A 16673-nucleotide genomic window follows, 5' to 3' on the forward strand; every position below is an offset into this window, starting at 1 on the left:
CCCAGCGTGGCGCCCAATCAATGAATTACAAAGGGAAAAGCAAAGCATAGAGGCTTTAGTGGCCGAAAAGGTCAGGGGGGGGGCTGGGCGGGACGGGGGGGGGGAGGGGGAGGACAAGCTCGCGATCAGAGCGTGTAGAGGTCGTGACTCCGACGGCTCAGCTTTTCTGGGTCGTCTGAAGCCATGAGGGAGAAGTCTCGGAAGATATCAAGATAAGTCTCATCTCCTAAAAGGAAGGAAGTTTGGGGAGCCACATAGCTCCACCCCAGTTAGCAAAGGCGGGAGTGAGCGTGGGTGGAGCGCAGCTCTGTTCTTTGTTTTGAGGGCCTAGTGTGTCTGCTGGGCCTAATACATATTTATTTTTTTGTTTGTTTGGTATTGGTATGTTTTGTTGTTGTTGGGGGGGGGGTCTTGAACTCAGGGCCTGGGCACTGTCCCGGAGCCCTTTCAAGCAAGGCTAACCCTCTACCAATTTGAGCCATAGCTCCATTTCCGGTTTTCTGGTGGTTAATTGGAGAAAAGAGTCTCAGGGACTTTCGTGCCTCACAGGTCAGCCTCTTGAGTGGCTAGGCGTGAGCCACCGGCGTCCAGACCAATACATATTTGTTGAATAAACAATGGCATTAAGGCAACTGGACACCAGGGGGACAGATAAGCAAGGGCCAAATACAAGAATTCCTGCTGGGCCTGGACTATGTGTGTGGGTGAATACTTTACCTCCCTGGCCCTGAGCTGCCTCAGCCTCCCTCATCTTTGCCAATCGTAGCCTGAAGGGGTGGGAATTACAAAATAAATGATGTTAGTTTCCCTTCTCCCCAACTCCCCATCGGTTCACCCGAATTGTGTTTCATTCATCTGTCTCATCAGTATCTTAAAAGATGCCAGTCAGCAACTGTCAGTGGGTGAGCTCACCTTCCCACTCCATGCCCACTATCCACGCAGGGAACTGCCTTTCTTTTGGCTAGCCACACCTGTCCCTGGATCCTAATGCCAAGTTTGGGTCCTGGCATTAGCCCCACCCTAATGGATAGACTGTCCAAACTGTAGCCCCAGCCTTCAGGCTTTCTTACAGAGTGACGATGTCAGCGTTGGCTGTTTCCATGGCGATGGTGAGAGCATCCCTGCCCTCAGAGTCCTGAGCCCCCAAATCGGCACCCCGTTTCAGGAATAGGCAGGCAAGCCTGGAGAGAACAGCCAAATTCAGTCCTGTCCCCATTTCAACTACTCTCCCCACAGCTATCAACCAGCTGGTCCTACCCAGTGTGGCCTAGAATGGTTGCATGGTGGAGTGGTCCACGGCCGGCACTGTCTGCTTGGTTCACATTTGCTCCATTCTGGAGGAGAAACTCACAGGCCAGAAGAGAATTCTGCATGGAGGAGTCAACAAAGAACATCTTTTCTTCCTTCCTTCCTTTCTTTCTTTCTTTCTTTCTTTTTTTGGGTGGTTGTGGGGCCTGAACTCTGGGCCTGGGTGCTGTCCCTCAGCTCTTCAGCTCAAGGCTAATGCTCTACCACTTGAGCCACAGCGCCACTTCTGGTTTTTTCTGCTTATGTAGTGCTGAGGAATGGAACCCAGGGCCTCATGCATGCAAGGCAAGCACTCTACCATTGAGCCACCTTCCCAGCCCAACAAAGAGCATCTTTACAAGTGAATTTCCAGATGTTTTAGGGGTATGGTAACTAGGCTTAACTCTGCCTCTGTGTGTGTGTGTGTGTGTGTGTGTGTGTGTGTGTGCGCGCCAGCCTTGGGACTCATGACCTGGGTACCATCCCTGAGTGTTTTTGCTCAAGACTAGTACTCTACACCACTTGAGCCACAGTACAACTCCATTTCTACTTTTTTTTTTCTTTGGCTAGTACTGGGGTTGAGCTCAGCTTTTTTCCCTCAAGGCTGGCACTCTACCTCTTGAGCCCTAGCTCCACATTCAGCATTTTGCTAGTTAATTGGAGATAAGAATGTGATAGACCTTCTTGTCCAGGCTGGCTTCAAACAATGATCTTCAGATCTCAGCCTCCTGAGTAGCTAGGATTACGAGCAGTAATCTGGCTAGCTCTGACACTTTATATATATATATATATATATATATATATATATATATAGTCAGTTCTAGGGCTTGAACTCAGGGCCTAAGCACTGTTCCTGAGCGTCTTTTGCTCAAGGCTAGCACTCTACCACTTGAGCCAGAACACCACTTCCAGGAACCCAGGTCTTCAGGCATGCTAGGCAACCACACTACCACTAAGCCACATTCCCAGCTCATAGTACATATATTTACAGTACATATTCATAGTCTCAGGTAATTGAAGTCATAGCATCATTTTATCAGATTAGACTTCTTATTAGTTATGCTATCTGTATTTTACAGATTTGGAGACTGAGGCAAAAAGATTGTTAACTTGTTCAAAGTCACCTATAAATGGCCTGAATTCAAATTTAGGTTCTCTGCTTCTAAATCATACTCTTAGCAACCAATCTGTATTGCTTTTTTCTCCCTATGGGGTGGGGATTATAGGAACTTTCAGGTAAGGTAGGGCAGAGAGGTCAGCATGGCTCTCACAGCAGCCGTGGCACGGATCAGTGGTGTGGCATTCTCCTGACCCCCATTGACCCAGTTGACATCAGCTCCATGGGCAAGGGCATCAGCCATGGTGGGAAGGGATGAAGGATGCCCAGCAGATCGGAACAGCAAGGCCCCAGGGTGCAGACTTCCCAGGTCATCAGAGGGAGTCTCTGTTAGGAGTGAGTTTTGTTAGGGGAAATCAGTGCTGAGTCTGCAGAGAAAACCTTCAGCAGTCCCCCGATGTTGCAACGAGACAGGTCACTTCTAAATTGTGGGAGGCCTTTGTGAGTCAAGATTATGGTGACATGGGTGTGATTACATGTAAGTGTGTGTAGGTTTGTGGGGAGGGAGGAGTAGGGTTTAGCCAGCATCACCAACCTCATCCTGTCCAACTACCCCAACTGGCTAGGTGTCATAGGTGAGCTGACTGACAGACTCAGCTCCCACCCTTCTTCCCAATGTCTTGGAAATCCCAGTCTCCTGCCTCTTCTCCTGCTGTAGATGTCTCTTATGTAGCCACCCCTGCCCCATATTCCTCCCTGTATTTAGTGCTGCATCCCATTATAAGACCCCAGTGGCCCCCTATAGGGCCTGGCACATAGAAGACATTCAGCAAATGTCTAACCAACTCTATACCTGGCTTAGATACATTCCCTGGCCGGGGCTTGATACCAGGCTTTCGGGGCACAGGAGGATGCCCTCTTGGGGGTCCTCTGCCACCCCTTCGCCCTCGGATCTCAGGAAGCTTGGTCAGAAACTTCTTCTCTACATATTTAGCATGAATCCAGGCCTCCTTCTCCTGCCTGTTGGGGAAGAAAAAGGGAGCATTCTTTTTTCCCCATCTCCTGTCCACATGGAGGGGAGCCCTTGGCACCTGCACTCCAGCCTCACCGGGAGCAGGTGGGTCCTGGCTTCTTCACTGCCATGGCCACCACACGGGCCTCATAGATCTGGTTGATGACAACATTTCCCAACTCACACATAAGCTTCAGGGGGCCCAGGCAGGGGGCAGGGAATGGAGGAGACAGACAGACAGACAGAGGAAAATGGAGAGGAAGAAAGACACTACATGATTAGATGTCTGGACCTTTCAGGGCTCCCCAATTCTTTGTTTTCACAGTCTTTACAATACCCCAGGTTACCTTGACTAGTTCTGGCTCCCAGGAGTCAAGGGTCAGAGATCGGACTTTGGAGAAGTGAACACCAAGGCTCCTAGAGGGCCAGAGAGGGAATCATGGCCTCTAGGGCTTGGGAGACTGCTGTCACTCTGGAAAAGACTTGAGACAGAGTTCTGGTAGTTTCTTCTACTTTATCTATGTTTCATCCTCTCCAGTTACCTAATTCTTCCCATGCCATTCTCCTCTCTCCTTGCACCAGACCAACTGGGGGTAAGGTAAGAGCCTTATATCTATGCCAAGGCCACACTACCCCTTCTTCTGAGGCTCCTCCACCCTCAGCAAGCCCTGACACATGTTTCCCCAAACCAAGCCAGTACATCTCTCTAGGAGGCCCCCAAACCTGGCCAGACGGAGACACTATGATGGGCTGTGCCCACCTGGTTGCACCTGTGCCCCCTGCAGGCATGGTCCAGCACGGGGAACAAGTGACAGAACCATCAGGTAGGAGGAAGTCAGGGCAGAGCAGAGGACAGTGCCTGTGGGATGGGCAGGGGGTCACACCCCAAGAGCGAGGAGAAGCAGAACTGTAGGGAAATGACCTGTGGATTCCGGAGCACTCAATGCAGAGGGTGACTCCAAGATTGATGCTGGCCCACTCTGGGGCTGGCTCCCTGCAGTCACAGCACTGGGCATTGCCGTCCACACTCTGCACCAGGGCTGCCACATGCCCAACTCCCCCAGGCTCCCTTCCCCGGACTGTCCCACCACAGCCCAGTGTGGCAGCGTAGCCAAGGGCCAGGGGTCCTGAGCCCTGAGGAAGACCAGAGAAGAAAGGATGACCAAGGGGCCCCCATCTCCCAGGGCTAGCTGGCTTCGCACCACAGATCAAGGTACCTGGCTTAGCCCTCTGGGGCTGTCATCAAGGCGGGCCTGGCTGAAGGCTGAGGCAATGCTGCTCTGAACAGCATTGATCCACAGGTGCAGAAGGCGCTCAGAGTCAGCCTGGAGCAGGCAGGACCTAGGGTTGGGGGTTGAAGGTGACAGGGTTGGGTCTGAGACCTGAAGAGCCAAGTGGCAGGATGGACAGGCTAAGAATCAGCTGATATTCAACTATGCCCAGTTGTACGGATTTAGTATGAATTGTACTGATTTAGAAATGAAATCCAAAAAATGAAAACATGGGTTATTCATGTTTCTGTAGGTGGTGGTGGTGTGTGTATGTATGTGTTTTCTTTTTCTGCTTTTTAGGGAGAGCAAAGGAGAGATACAGAAAGGGAGGGAGGAAGGTGAACAAATGCAATCGTGGTATTCAACATATACTAGGTGGAAAATTAATTATGCAGTTTGTGGGCAGGGACTGGAGGGAGAAACTGGGGGAAACTGAAGAAAGGGGTGACATCACCCAAAAGAGAAATGTACACATTGTCTGAATCGTGAAATGGTAACCCCTCTGTACAACACCTTAACAACAAAATTATATTATTAAAAATGTATGTGTGAGCCGGCAATGTGGCTTAGCGGTAGAATGCTTGAATAGCATGCATGAAGCCATGGGTTTGATTCCTCAGTACCACATAAACAGAAAAAGCCAGAAACAGCGCTGTGGCTCAAGTGGTAGAGTACTAGCCTTGAGCAAAAAGAAGCTCACAGACAGTGCCCAGGGCCCCAGGACTGTCAAAAAAAATTGTATGTGCTGGGAAGGTGGCTCAGTGGTAGAGTGCTTGACTCGCATGCATGAGGCCCTGGGTTCAATTCCTCAGCACCACATAAGCAAAAAAGAAAAAAAGCCGGAAGTGGTGCTGTGGCTCAAGTGGTAGAGCGCTAGCCTTGAGCTGAAGAGCTGAGGGACAGCGCCCAGGCCCAGAGTTCAGGCCCTACAACCAGCAAAAAAAAAAAATAAAATTGTATGTATGTGGGGGGCTGGAGGGGTGGGTCCTGGGTCCTTGAGCTTTTTTGCTCAAGACTAGTACTCTACCATGTGAACCATGTGAGTACTCTCCAGTTCCAGCCTTTTGATGAATAATTGGACATAACAGTCTCAACGACTTTGATGCCTTCTGAACCATGATCCTCAGGTCTCAGCCTCCTAGTAGCTAGGATTACAGATATGAGCCACCAACTCCTGGTGCACTTCAATGATAACATTCTCCCAAATATCTCCTTATCACTGTTATCTCCCCCCAATGCCCCTCAATCCAGACTCAAGGCCTGGTACTACATGATCGCCCTGCCTTTCTGGTAGCTAAACAGACATTAGAGTGTCACCCCTGGGGACTGTACTCACTTGCTGGTAGAAACTACCTCAAAGCAGAAACGCCTTTCTGAGTCTGGGCAGTGTTTCACTGTACAGAGTCGAAGATCATCCACCACTACAGTCACAGGGTCCTGGCAGAAGAAGGTAATGAGGAAACTGATGTCCAGCCATAAGAAAGGGCTGAGTTTCCCTGGAACTCAGGCATCCAGGACCTACCCACCTTGTACTTCTTCTGGTAAACCAGTTGGTTGTTCTGAATGGTGAACCAGCGTCTGGAGGAGGTGAAAGCAGTTATGGGTGAGGACAGCCCTGGATGACGCTCAGGAAGGGACAGAAGAGAGGCTGTGACCTTTCCCCCATAAGGACCTTGCTGAGAGGAGACTTGCACTGACCACCCACAGGAGACATTCTACAGAAGGTGAACAGTTATACAGACTGAAATGTCTAAAGAATTGTCATCACACCTTGAGTAACCCAGATTGGATTATATTTATAAGAAGCATTCCAGCAGATGGCAGTAAAATTCTTTTTTAATAAGTTTTGGGGAAGGGGTTTATGTGCGTGCAGCTACTGGGGCTTGAACTTAATCTGAGTACTGTCCCTAGATGTTTTGCCCAAGGCACTCTATTACTTGAGCAATAGCTCCAGTTCTGGCTTTTGCTGATTAGAGATTAGAGTCTCTTGGAGCCTGTGCTGGTGGCTCACGCCTGTAATCCTAGCTGCTCCAGAGGCTGAGATCTAAAAATGTCGGTTCAAAGCCAGCCCTGATGGGAAAGTCCATGAGACTCTTATCTCCAATTAACCACCAGAAATCAGGAAATGGTGCTGTGGCTCAAAGTGGTAGAGAGTTAGCCTTGAGAAAAATTGCTCATGGACAGCACCCAAGCCCTGAGTTCAAGTCCCCCCCCCCGCAAAAAAAAGCCAAACAAACAAAGAGGCTCATGAACTTTCCTGCCCTGGCTAGCTTAGAAACTGGATCCTCAGCTCTCAGCCTCCTGAGTAGCTAAGATTGGGGATAATAAGCATAAGTCACCAATGCTCAGCATTACCATTGTTTTCCCTTGTGGCCAGTGCTATTAGTACCTGTAAAAGTTCTTGGGCTGGGAAGGTGGCTCAGTGGTAGAGCGCTAGCCTTGAGCTGAAGAGCTGAGGGACAGCACCCAGGCCCAGAGTTCAGGCCCCATGACTGGACCAAAAAAAAAAAAGTTCTTGATAACTTCCTATTTGCCTGAGCTAAAGGGTTTCAAATAGCTGGTAAACATTTCTGAGTGTGTCATGAATGCATTTGAATCTACAACCTTTTTCTTTTTAATTTTTGGTGGAGGAAATAATGGTGTTTGAACTCAAGGGCTTGCAGTTGCTAGTCTGGTGTTCTACCACTTGAACAACACACCTCCAGCTCTGCTTCCTGCCCCCCTACGGGGGGGCAGTCCTGGGGCTTGAACTCAGGGCCTGGGGACTGTTCCTGAGCTTCTTTTTGCTCAAGACTAGCACTCTACTACTTAAGACACAGTGCCACTTCTGGCTTTTTCTGTGTATATGGTTCTGAGGAATTGAACCCAGGGCTTCATGCATGCCAGCAAGCTCTCTACCACTAAGCTACACTATTTAGACCAAGGTGGCATTGAATTCATGACCCTCCCACCTCCATCTCCTGAGTGCTGAGATTACAACTGTAATCTCATACAATTTACGAAACTACTACTATAATTTTGACAAATGGTTATATCTTGGGGAAAGAACTCCATGCTCTGCACAAAGGCACAGCATGGGCTGGTAGTACCTCTGGAAGAAGACGTAGCCATGTCAGAGCATGTCATCATCCTGCTCCAAACCCTATAGGTACTCCTCATTTTTAGGATCTCTAGACTCCAGAGTTTGGCAAAAGTCTAGAAGGACCTAGAATAATTCACACCCACATTAACTCCTACTTCCTCATCCTTCAACTCTGTCCAGGCCCAGGGCCCACTTCGTCACTGTTCTTCAAATGCCCAGGTCTCGAGGCCTTGGCCTGGGTCCTTCTACTTAGAATATTCTTCCTCCAATAGCCTTAACAACTTGACCCAAAAATCATCTTGCAGGCTGGGAAGGTGTCTCAGTGCTTGCCTTGCATACATGAGGCCCTGGGTTCGATTCCTCAGCACCACATAAGCAAAAAAAGCCGTAAGTGGCACTGTGGCTCAAGTGGTAGAGCGCTAGTCTTAAGCTGAAGAGCTGAGGGACAGTGCCCAGGCCCAGACTTCAGGCCCCACAACTGCCCACCCCCCCCAAAAAAAAAGTCATCTTGCTAGGCACCATGGTTCACATCTATAATCCTAGCTACTCAGGAAGCTGAGATATGAGGATCATACTCCTAAGTCAGACCAGGCAGCAAAGCCCATGAAACTCTTATCTCCCAACTAACCATCAAAAAGCCAAAAAAATGAGTTATGGCTCAAGAGATAAGAGCAGCAGCTTTGAGTGAAAAAGCTAAGAAACAGTACCTAGGCTCTGAGTTTAGTCCCTAGTACCAAGCACAAAAGAAAAAAATGTCACCTTCTCACAAGGTCTACTGTGACCCACCCCAAGCTGGGGAAATGGTCCAGTGGTAGAGCTTTTGCTTAGCAATGTTTGAGGCCCTAAGTTTGATCCTCAGCACTGAAAAAAAAAAAAGACAATTGCACTACCTATCCAGTGCACCATGTTCTTTACTGTATTCTTTTCCTTCTGTGGCAGTATTATTATTTTTCCAGTCCTAGGCCTTGAACCCTGGGTCTGGGTGCTGTCCCTAAGCTCTTTTTGCTCTAGGCTAGCACTCTACTATTTGAGCTACAGTGCTACTTACAGCTTTTTATTTAATTAATTGGAGATAAGAGTCTCGTGGACTCCTGCCCAAGCTGGCTTTGCACTGAGATCCTTAGATCTCAGCCTCCTGATTAGCTAGGATTTACAGGCATGAGCCACCAATGCCCAGGTAGTATTACTTTCTAATATAACAACCTATTTACTTTTTTTTTTTGGTCATGGGGCTTGAATTCTGGGCCTGGGCATTGTCCCTGAGCTTTTCAGCTCAAGGTGAGCACTCTATCCCATGAGCCACAGTGCCATTTCTTATTTTCTGGTGGTTAATTGGAGATAAGAGTCTCATGGATGCCGGGCGCCAGTGGCTCATGCCTGTAATCCTAGCTACTCAGAAGGCTGAGATCTGAGGATCGTGGTTCAAAGCCAGCCCGGGCAGGAAAGTCCATGAGACTCTTATTTCCAATTAACCACCAGGAAACCAGAAGTGGTGCTGTGGCTCAAGTGGTAGAGTGCTCGCCTTGAGCTGAATTGCTGAGGGACAGCACCCAAGCCCAGAGTTCAAGCCCCACAACTGACAAAAAAAAAGAGTCTCATGGACTTTTCCTTCATGGGATGGCTTTGAACTGCATCCTCAGATCTCAGCTAGGATTACAGGCATGAGCCACCAGTACCTGGCTACCTACTTACTTCTTATGCTTAAATTGTCTGTTTTGGCTGATGGAATGTATATCCTATGAAATGGGCTTTTGTCTGTTTTTTTTCTTCCTCCCCCTCCTCTTCCTCCTCCTCCTCCTCCTCCTCTTTCTCCTCCTCCTCCTCTTCCTCCTTCTTCTTCTGTACTTAGCACACTAAAATCACTACCCAGAAAACTAATGCCAGACATAGTGGGAAATACCTATAACCCCAACTACTAAGGATTCATAGTCAGAGGATTCTTGAGTTCAATACCAGCCTGGGACACTTAAAAGGTTGAGTGAGATCATAGTTTAGAGCCAGTCTATACAGACAAATTCTAATTAACCAGCAAAAATCGGAGCTGCAGGTGTGGCTCAAGTAGTAAAGCACCAGCATGAGCAAAAAGGACAAGCAAAAGCATAAGGTCAGCTGAGTGTCAGTGGCTCACACCTGTAATCCTAGCTACTCAGGAGGCTGAGATCTGAGGATTGTGGTTCAAAGCCAGCCTGGGCAGGAAGGAAAGAAGGAAGCCAGCCAAGTACCAATGGTTCACATGTAATCCTAACTACTCAGGAAGCTGAGATCTGAGATCAAGTTAGTCTAGGCAGGAAAGTCCATGAGACTTTTACCTTTTCTTCCTTCCTTCCTTTTTTTTCTTTCATTTTTTGCTTGAACTCTGGGCCTGGGTGCTGTCCCTCAGCTCTTCAGCTCAAGGCTAGCGTTCTACCACTTGTGCCACAGCACCACTTCTGCTTTTTCTGTTTATGTGGTGCTGAGGAAATCAAGCCCAGGGCCTCATGCGTGTGAGGCAAGCACTCTACCACTAAGCCATCTTCCCAGCGCCCAAGACTTGTATCTTCAACTGACCACCAAAAAGCCAGAAAAGGAGTTGTGACAAGTAGTAGAGTATCAGACTTGAGGGAACAAGCTGAGAGACAATGCCCAGTCCCTGATTTCAAACCCCTGTACATCACACGCGCGTGCACGCACGCACGCACACACACACATACACACACACACACACCTTACAGACAAAAGGTCGGGGAGTGTGGCCCAAGTAGTAGAGCACCAAGCTAGGAAAGTATGAAGCCATGATTTCAACCCTTTAGTACCAGAGAACAAAATTTGGTGAGTTTACTTGAGTGTCCTCTCCTTACCTGCTCCAGGTCTTAAATGCATTGCTTGCTCGTTTGAAGAGATGTCCTTCCATGACTAGGCCATTGGGCCCCTCCTTTAGACTTGGCTCTGGTTCTTCCCCACCTAGCTCCTGTGGGGGCACAGGAGGGTCAAAAGGCAACTGAGGTGGGCAGAGATCATGGCCATAAGCCTGTTACCCAGACCTCACCTTCTGTTTCAGCAACACATGTCTCTGTTCCATGTCTCTTTTCTCTCGTGCCGAGTTCAAGACCAGCTGGTGCAACTGGGCATAGAAGAGGTATCTCAGATGTTCAAGCTTCCCTCATTCAAGCCTAACAATCTGTCTATTCCATGGGGCCCTACCTGGGCACCTAACTCCTTGCGATACTGGGCCAGCTGGCTCAACTCCTCATGGCCTTGCTGGAAATAGGTAGCCTGAGCTTCCACCAAACGCAGCACCTGGAGGACAAAGGGGCAGGACACAGAGCAGAGGAAGGACCTCTCTCTCCATCTCCCCTTCTCCTCTTGGTCTGCAGGCTCCCTTCCACCTTGTTCCCCCCCACACACACACCCTTCATCAGAACTTACAAACTCCATGATGTCAAACTTCCTCTTGTCTTCAATCACATTGATCTGAAGGCCCCAAAAGATCTCAAATGAGTCTTGAAATCATAGTACCCACTACCACTGCATACCAGTGGACTCACCAGCCTTGAGATTAGTACACCTGAGGCCCTGGCACACCCTGGAAGGACAGGCTGGGGGCAAGCACCTGAAGGGCATAATCCAATGCCCGTCCCCGGTACCCAGCTCGAGCAGTCCTCAGGGCAGCTCCAGCCTCTTCTGCCTCCTGGGCACGGCGCCTGGGGACCTCTGCATTATGGGTAAGGGCAGCCTCCAGGCTTTCAGCCCCCCGCCAGAAATCCCGACGAGCCTCTCGGAAGTCCCGAAGGCCTCTGGGAAGGGGAAAACAACACAAAATCATACCAGCTCCCAGCAGAGCATTCCCCAAGATAAGGCCCACCAGTATGCAGTCAGAAATCCAAGGGAGTCCTTAGGAGGGAGGGATAGAAATTAAGCCACTAGAAACCCCCCAACCTCACAACTCCTTCGATCAGGAGGGCCCCTGTGATAAAGGGCTAGAGGGCTGGTTTCTGGGAAACAAGGCCCCACTCCCTCCCATCTCACTCCTTGACCAGGGTCTGGATTTGCTGCTGCAGAGTGTGTTGAGTAGCATCAAGAAGTTCCTAAAGGGAGCAGAAGTTGGCAGGTGGGGATCAGGACCACAGACAACCATACTCCATCTCTTCCCCCCCCCACCCCCCTTCCTTCCCCTACTCACCGAGTGGCTATCCAGCTTATGGTTCAGGCTCACAGTGAATTTGTCCAGACACTCCTGAGGGAAGAAGAGGTACAGAGAGAATACTAGTTGTGGGACAGCAAGGCCTCCCAATTCTACACTTCTGCTATGGCTGTCCTAAATGCCAGCAGACCCAGCCCTGCTGGTTTTCTTCTACAATACCATCCCCTCATCCTATCTCTTCTCAGCTCACCCAGGTTCAGACTCCACATACCGCCATCATGGGCTCTGGTGGACCCAAACGAGCTAGATCACAAATTCCAACAATGAAGGCACGGCTGGCAGCGAGGTAATGCCGCCCACTTTCCAGAAGGCCTGTGCCCAGCTTGAGGAGCTATGAAAAAACAAGAGTAACAGAGAATGGTGCCATCAGCCCCCAGAACAGCTACACCTGCCATCCATGCCCCAATTCTTTTCCCCTTGCCCAAGGCTATGTTTCCCCTTTCCAGCTTCACCTGCTTTCCCTCTACCCAAATTTAACTTTCTTTTCTTTTTTTTTTTTGCCAGTCCTGGGGCTTGAACTCAGGGCCCTGGGCACTGTCCCTGAGCTTCTTTTGTTCAAGGCTAGCAACCCTACCACTTAAGCCACTTGCAACTTTTTCTGCTTTTGTGGTGCTGAGGAATCAAAACCAGGGCTTCATGTGTGCTAGGCAAAGCACTCTACCACTAAGCCACCTTCCCACACTAGGTTTAGTTTTTTTTTTCCAGCCCTAATACACCTGCTCTGTGAGCTCTGCTTGTTGGCCGCTGTTGCCCTTGATGTAAAATTCCTGCCCATTCTTCTTACCCAGTCTCCAAAGCCACTGTCAGCTGAAAGAAAGAAAGAAAAAAAGAAAGAGAGAGAAAGCGAGGAAGAAAGTGGGAGAGAGAGAAGGAGGGAGGAAAGGAGGGATGGAGGAAAGGAAGGAGCAAAGGAAGGAGGGAGGAAAAGAAGGAAGAAGGAGAAGATGCAAAACTTTAAATAATAAAAGTCTGTGGAGGGCTGGGAATGTGGCTTAATAGTAGAGTGAATGAGCCCTCAGTTTGATTCCTCAGAACAATATAAGCAGAAAAGGCCAGGGGTTGGGAAGGTGGTTCAGTGGTAGCATGCATGCCTGCCTTGCATGCATGAGGCCCTGGGTTCCATTCCTCAGCAGCACATAAACAGAAAAAGCCGGAAGTGATGCTGTAGCCCAAGTGGTAGAGTGCTAGTCTTGAGCAAAAGTAGCTCAGGGACAGTGCCCAGGCCCTGAGTTCAAGCCCCAGGACCAGAAAAAAAAAAAAAGAAAAAAGAAAAAAAACAAAAACAGAAAAAGCCAGAAGTGGCACTGTGGCTCAAGTGGTAGAGTGTTAGCCTTGAATAAAAGAAGATCAGGGATAGTACTGAGGCCGAGTATAAGCTCCAGGACTGCAACAACAACAAAAAAAAATTGGACTTTATTGTTAAGTGCATTATAGCAATGTTAATTTCCTGATTTTGGCAATGCAGCCAAGTTGCATAAGATCTGCCTTTAAGGGAAGCTGGGGTGATGAGCCCTCTCTTGATAATTCCTGTAATCTATGATTAAAAATAAAAGTTTGGTTTTGTTTGTTTAGTTTTGATGTGCTGGTCCTGAGGCTTGAACTCAGAGCTTGGCTGTTGTCCCTGAACATTTTTTGCTCAGGGCTAGTGCTCTACCACTTGAGCCACAGAGATCCATGTCTAGCTTTTTACTGGTTAACTGAAGATAAAAGTCTCCTGGACTTCATACCTGGATTGGCTTTGACTTGAGATCCTCAGATCTCAGCCTCTTGAGCTAGGATGACAGGTATGAGCCATCTGTGCCCAGCTGTTTGTTTTTATGTGTGTTGAACTTGGGGCTTCAAGCTATCACTTGGCCTTTCCTGCTCATGGCTGGCACTCTACCACTTGAGCCATGCCTCCACTTCTGGCTTTATACTGATTAACTAGAAATAAAGAGTCTCACAGATTTGTCTGGCTAGGCTGGGTCCAAATTGAGATTCTCAGACCTTAGCCTCTTGAGTAGTTATGGTTATGATTGTGATCCACCTGTGCCTGGTGAAAATAAAAGGTTTAATTAAAGGTTTAATTTGAGGGGGGCTGGGAAAGTGGCTCAGTGGTAGAGTGCTTGCCTTGCATGCATGAGGCCCTGGGTTAGATTCCTCAGCACCACATAAGCAGAAAAAGCTAGAAGTGGTGCTGTGGTACTGTGGCTCAAACGGTAGAGCATTAGCTCAAGAGCTGAGGGATAGTGCCCAGACCCAGAGTTCAGGCCCTACGACCAACCAAAAAAAAAAAAAAATTTGAGGGTTAGCAAGGTGGCTCAGTGGTAAAGTCCTTGCCTTGCATGCATGAGGCCCTGGGTTCGATTCCTCAGCACTCATGAGCAAGAAAGCCAGAAGTGGCACTGTGGCTCGGGTTGTAGAGTGCTAGCCTTGAGCTAAAGAGCTGAGGGACAGCGTCCAGGCCCAGAGTTCAGGCCCCACGACCGACCAAAAATAAATAAATAAATAAAAATTTTAAAAAATATATTTGAAAGCCAGCCCCCAGTGGATCATGCCTATAATCCTAACTACTCAGAAGGCTGAGATCTGAGGATTGCGGTTCAAAGCCTGGGCAGGAAAGTTTGTGAAACTTATCTCCAAGTAACCACCAGAAAATGGGAAGTGATGCTGTGGCTCATCATAGAGTATTAGCTTTGAGCTGAAGAGCTCAGGGACAGCAACCAGGCCAAGATTTCCAGCCCCACAACTGACCAAAAAAAAAAAAAATTTTTTTTTTTTTTTTTTAGTACAGTGGAGTATGTCTGTAGTCTCAGCTACTCAGAAACTGAAGCAGGAAAAAGTTTGAGCTCAGGAGTTCAAGGCCAGCCTGGGCACAAAAAGGAGACATGAAATGACCTCCCCACCCCCACTTCATCTCAAAAAAATAGAAACAGGGAGGGAGAGAAAGAGAGGGAGAGAAAGAAATGAATCAGTTACCTACTAGCTTTCAAGCTATGGTATAGCTAGCTGTAAGCATTATGCAAAAACAAAACACAAGAGCCTCCAGTCACATTCTAGCAAGGGAGACTATATAAGAAACAAATAAGCAAGTGTGGTAGACACACCCCAATGATACACATCTGCATAATCCTATCCTTGGGTGTAGCAAGAATTGTGATTTGCTTCAAACTAAAAGCAAAGGCAACAGGATGACAATCAGTCCCATGATGAGGGCACACTGTGTTGCAAAGGTGATGATGGCTGACACTCCTAGGATTGCCTTCCAGTACCTGTCAGCACCTTGCCAGCACACACAAGACAAACTTTCCTCCTAGAGGGTGCAGCATAGCAATAGCAAGCTATAATGTGACATGACTATGGAGGGGACCAAACTATATGTGGCCTCAAAGAAATGAGGGCCTCGGGAGCTGGGAATGTGGCTTAGTGGCAGACTTGTTGTCTAGCATGAATGAAGTCCTGGGTTCAATTCCTCAGTACCACATACACAGAATAAGCTGGAAGTGGCGCTGTGGCTGAAGGGGTAGAGTGCTAGCCTTGAACAAAAGCAGCTCAGGGACAGTGCCCAGGCCCTGAGTACAAGCCCTAGGATTGGCAAAAAAAAAAAAAAAGAAAGAAAGAAAAGAGGGGGAAAAAAGAAAAGAAAAAGAAATGAGGGCCTCAATTTTACAATATAAAAGAACTGAATTTTACCAACAATCACATGAGCTCAGAACAAAATCTTGAGCTTTTGGTGAGACTAGAACTTCAGCCACGACCTTGACTGAAGTCTTGGAGATGCTGAGCATAACAACAGCTAAGATATGCCCGGTCTCTTGGTCCATAGGAACTAGAAAACGTGTAATATTTTATGCCACTAGGTTTCTGATAGCCTAAAAAAAAAATCTATCAGGTGCCAGTGGCTCACGCCTGTAATCCTAGCTACTCAGGAGGCTGAGATTTGAGGATTGTGGTTCAAAGGCAGCCTGGGCAGGAAAGTCTGTGAGACTTTTTTTTTTTTTTCAGTCATGGGCCTTGATCCTCAGATCTCAGCCTCCTGAGTAGCTAGGATTACAGGCGTGAGCCACTGATGCCTGGCTTGTCAGACTTTTATCTCCAATTAACCACCAGAAAACCAGAAGTGGCACTGTGGCTCAAAGTGATAGAGCACTATATTTGAGGCTCAGGGACAGTGCCCAGGCCCCACAACTGACAAGGAAAAAAAAAAGAGAAGGAAGGATGGAAGGAAACTAATAGAAGCTGGTACTGGTAATCCAAGCTACTTCAGAAGCTAGACTTGGAGATCCAAGCTTCAAAACCAAAACCAAATAAAAAAAAACACAGTCAGAGCAAAAATGTCTTCAATTCTCTATCTCTAACCAGACCAGCAAAATGCTGAAGTAGAGGTATGCCTCAAGTGGTGGAGCCAGCTGTGAGTAAAAAAGCTGAATGAAAACTGGAGGCCCTGAGTTCAAGCCCCAGACTGGAAAAAAAGAAAAAAAGAAGCTGGGTGCCAATCTGTAATACTAGCTACTCAGGAGGCTGAGATCTGAGGATCCGGAAGCCAGCCTGGGCAAGAAAGTCTGCAAGATTCCTATCTACAATTACCCACCCAAAAGCTGGAAGTAGAGCAGTGACTCAAGTGGTAAAGCACTAGCCTTGAGCAAAAAAGTTGAGGAATAGTGCCTAGGCCCCGAGTTCAAGGCCCAGGACCAGCACACACAAAAAAATTTTAGAAAGAAAGCAAGCCAGAAAGAGAGAGAGAGAAATACCTAGTAGAGTATATAAAGGTAAATACTTTTTTTTTTTTTTTGGGGGGGGTCCGG

General features: G+C 48.1%; 1 protein-coding gene across 1 annotated transcript; it reads right to left on the reverse strand.

Moving 5' to 3' along the window:
• Positions 1-80: 80 nt before the first annotated feature.
• On the reverse strand, positions 81-12216 carry Acap1 (ArfGAP with coiled-coil, ankyrin repeat and PH domains 1). The gene is made up of 20 exons (XM_013013395.1): positions 12101-12216; positions 11869-11922; positions 11715-11773; positions 11299-11482; positions 11115-11159; positions 10890-10985; positions 10735-10809; positions 10547-10656; positions 6154-6205; positions 5964-6064; positions 4574-4697; positions 4279-4490; positions 3704-3773; positions 3453-3547; positions 3198-3364; positions 2559-2731; positions 1258-1367; positions 1071-1181; positions 718-767; positions 81-226 (listed from the first exon to the last, which is right to left on the reverse strand). Exons 1-20 carry the CDS (start codon positions 12107-12109, stop codon positions 126-128), a joined length of 1998 nt encoding a protein of 665 aa, XP_012868849.1. The 5' UTR covers positions 12110-12216; the 3' UTR covers positions 81-125.
• Between the last annotated feature and the right edge of the window lie 4457 nt (positions 12217-16673).

Source organism: Dipodomys ordii, unplaced genomic scaffold (assembly GCF_000151885.1).
Source record: "Dipodomys ordii isolate 6190 unplaced genomic scaffold, Dord_2.0 Scaffold19, whole genome shotgun sequence".
Lineage (NCBI taxonomy): Eukaryota > Metazoa > Chordata > Mammalia > Rodentia > Heteromyidae > Dipodomys > Dipodomys ordii.

What these genes read in the sequence shown, in the direction of transcription:
- Acap1 (XM_013013395.1), bottom strand. An exon ending in CATTGGATTATGCCCTTCAG is followed by an intron (nt 11,160 to 11,298) that starts GTGCTTGCCCCC and finishes TGGGGCCTTCAG; the next exon opens with ATCAATGTGATTGAAGACAA. An exon ending in GCAAGGAGTTAGGTGCCCAG is followed by an intron (nt 10,810 to 10,889) that starts GTAGGGCCCCAT and finishes TTCTATGCCCAG; the next exon opens with TTGCACCAGCTGGTCTTGAA.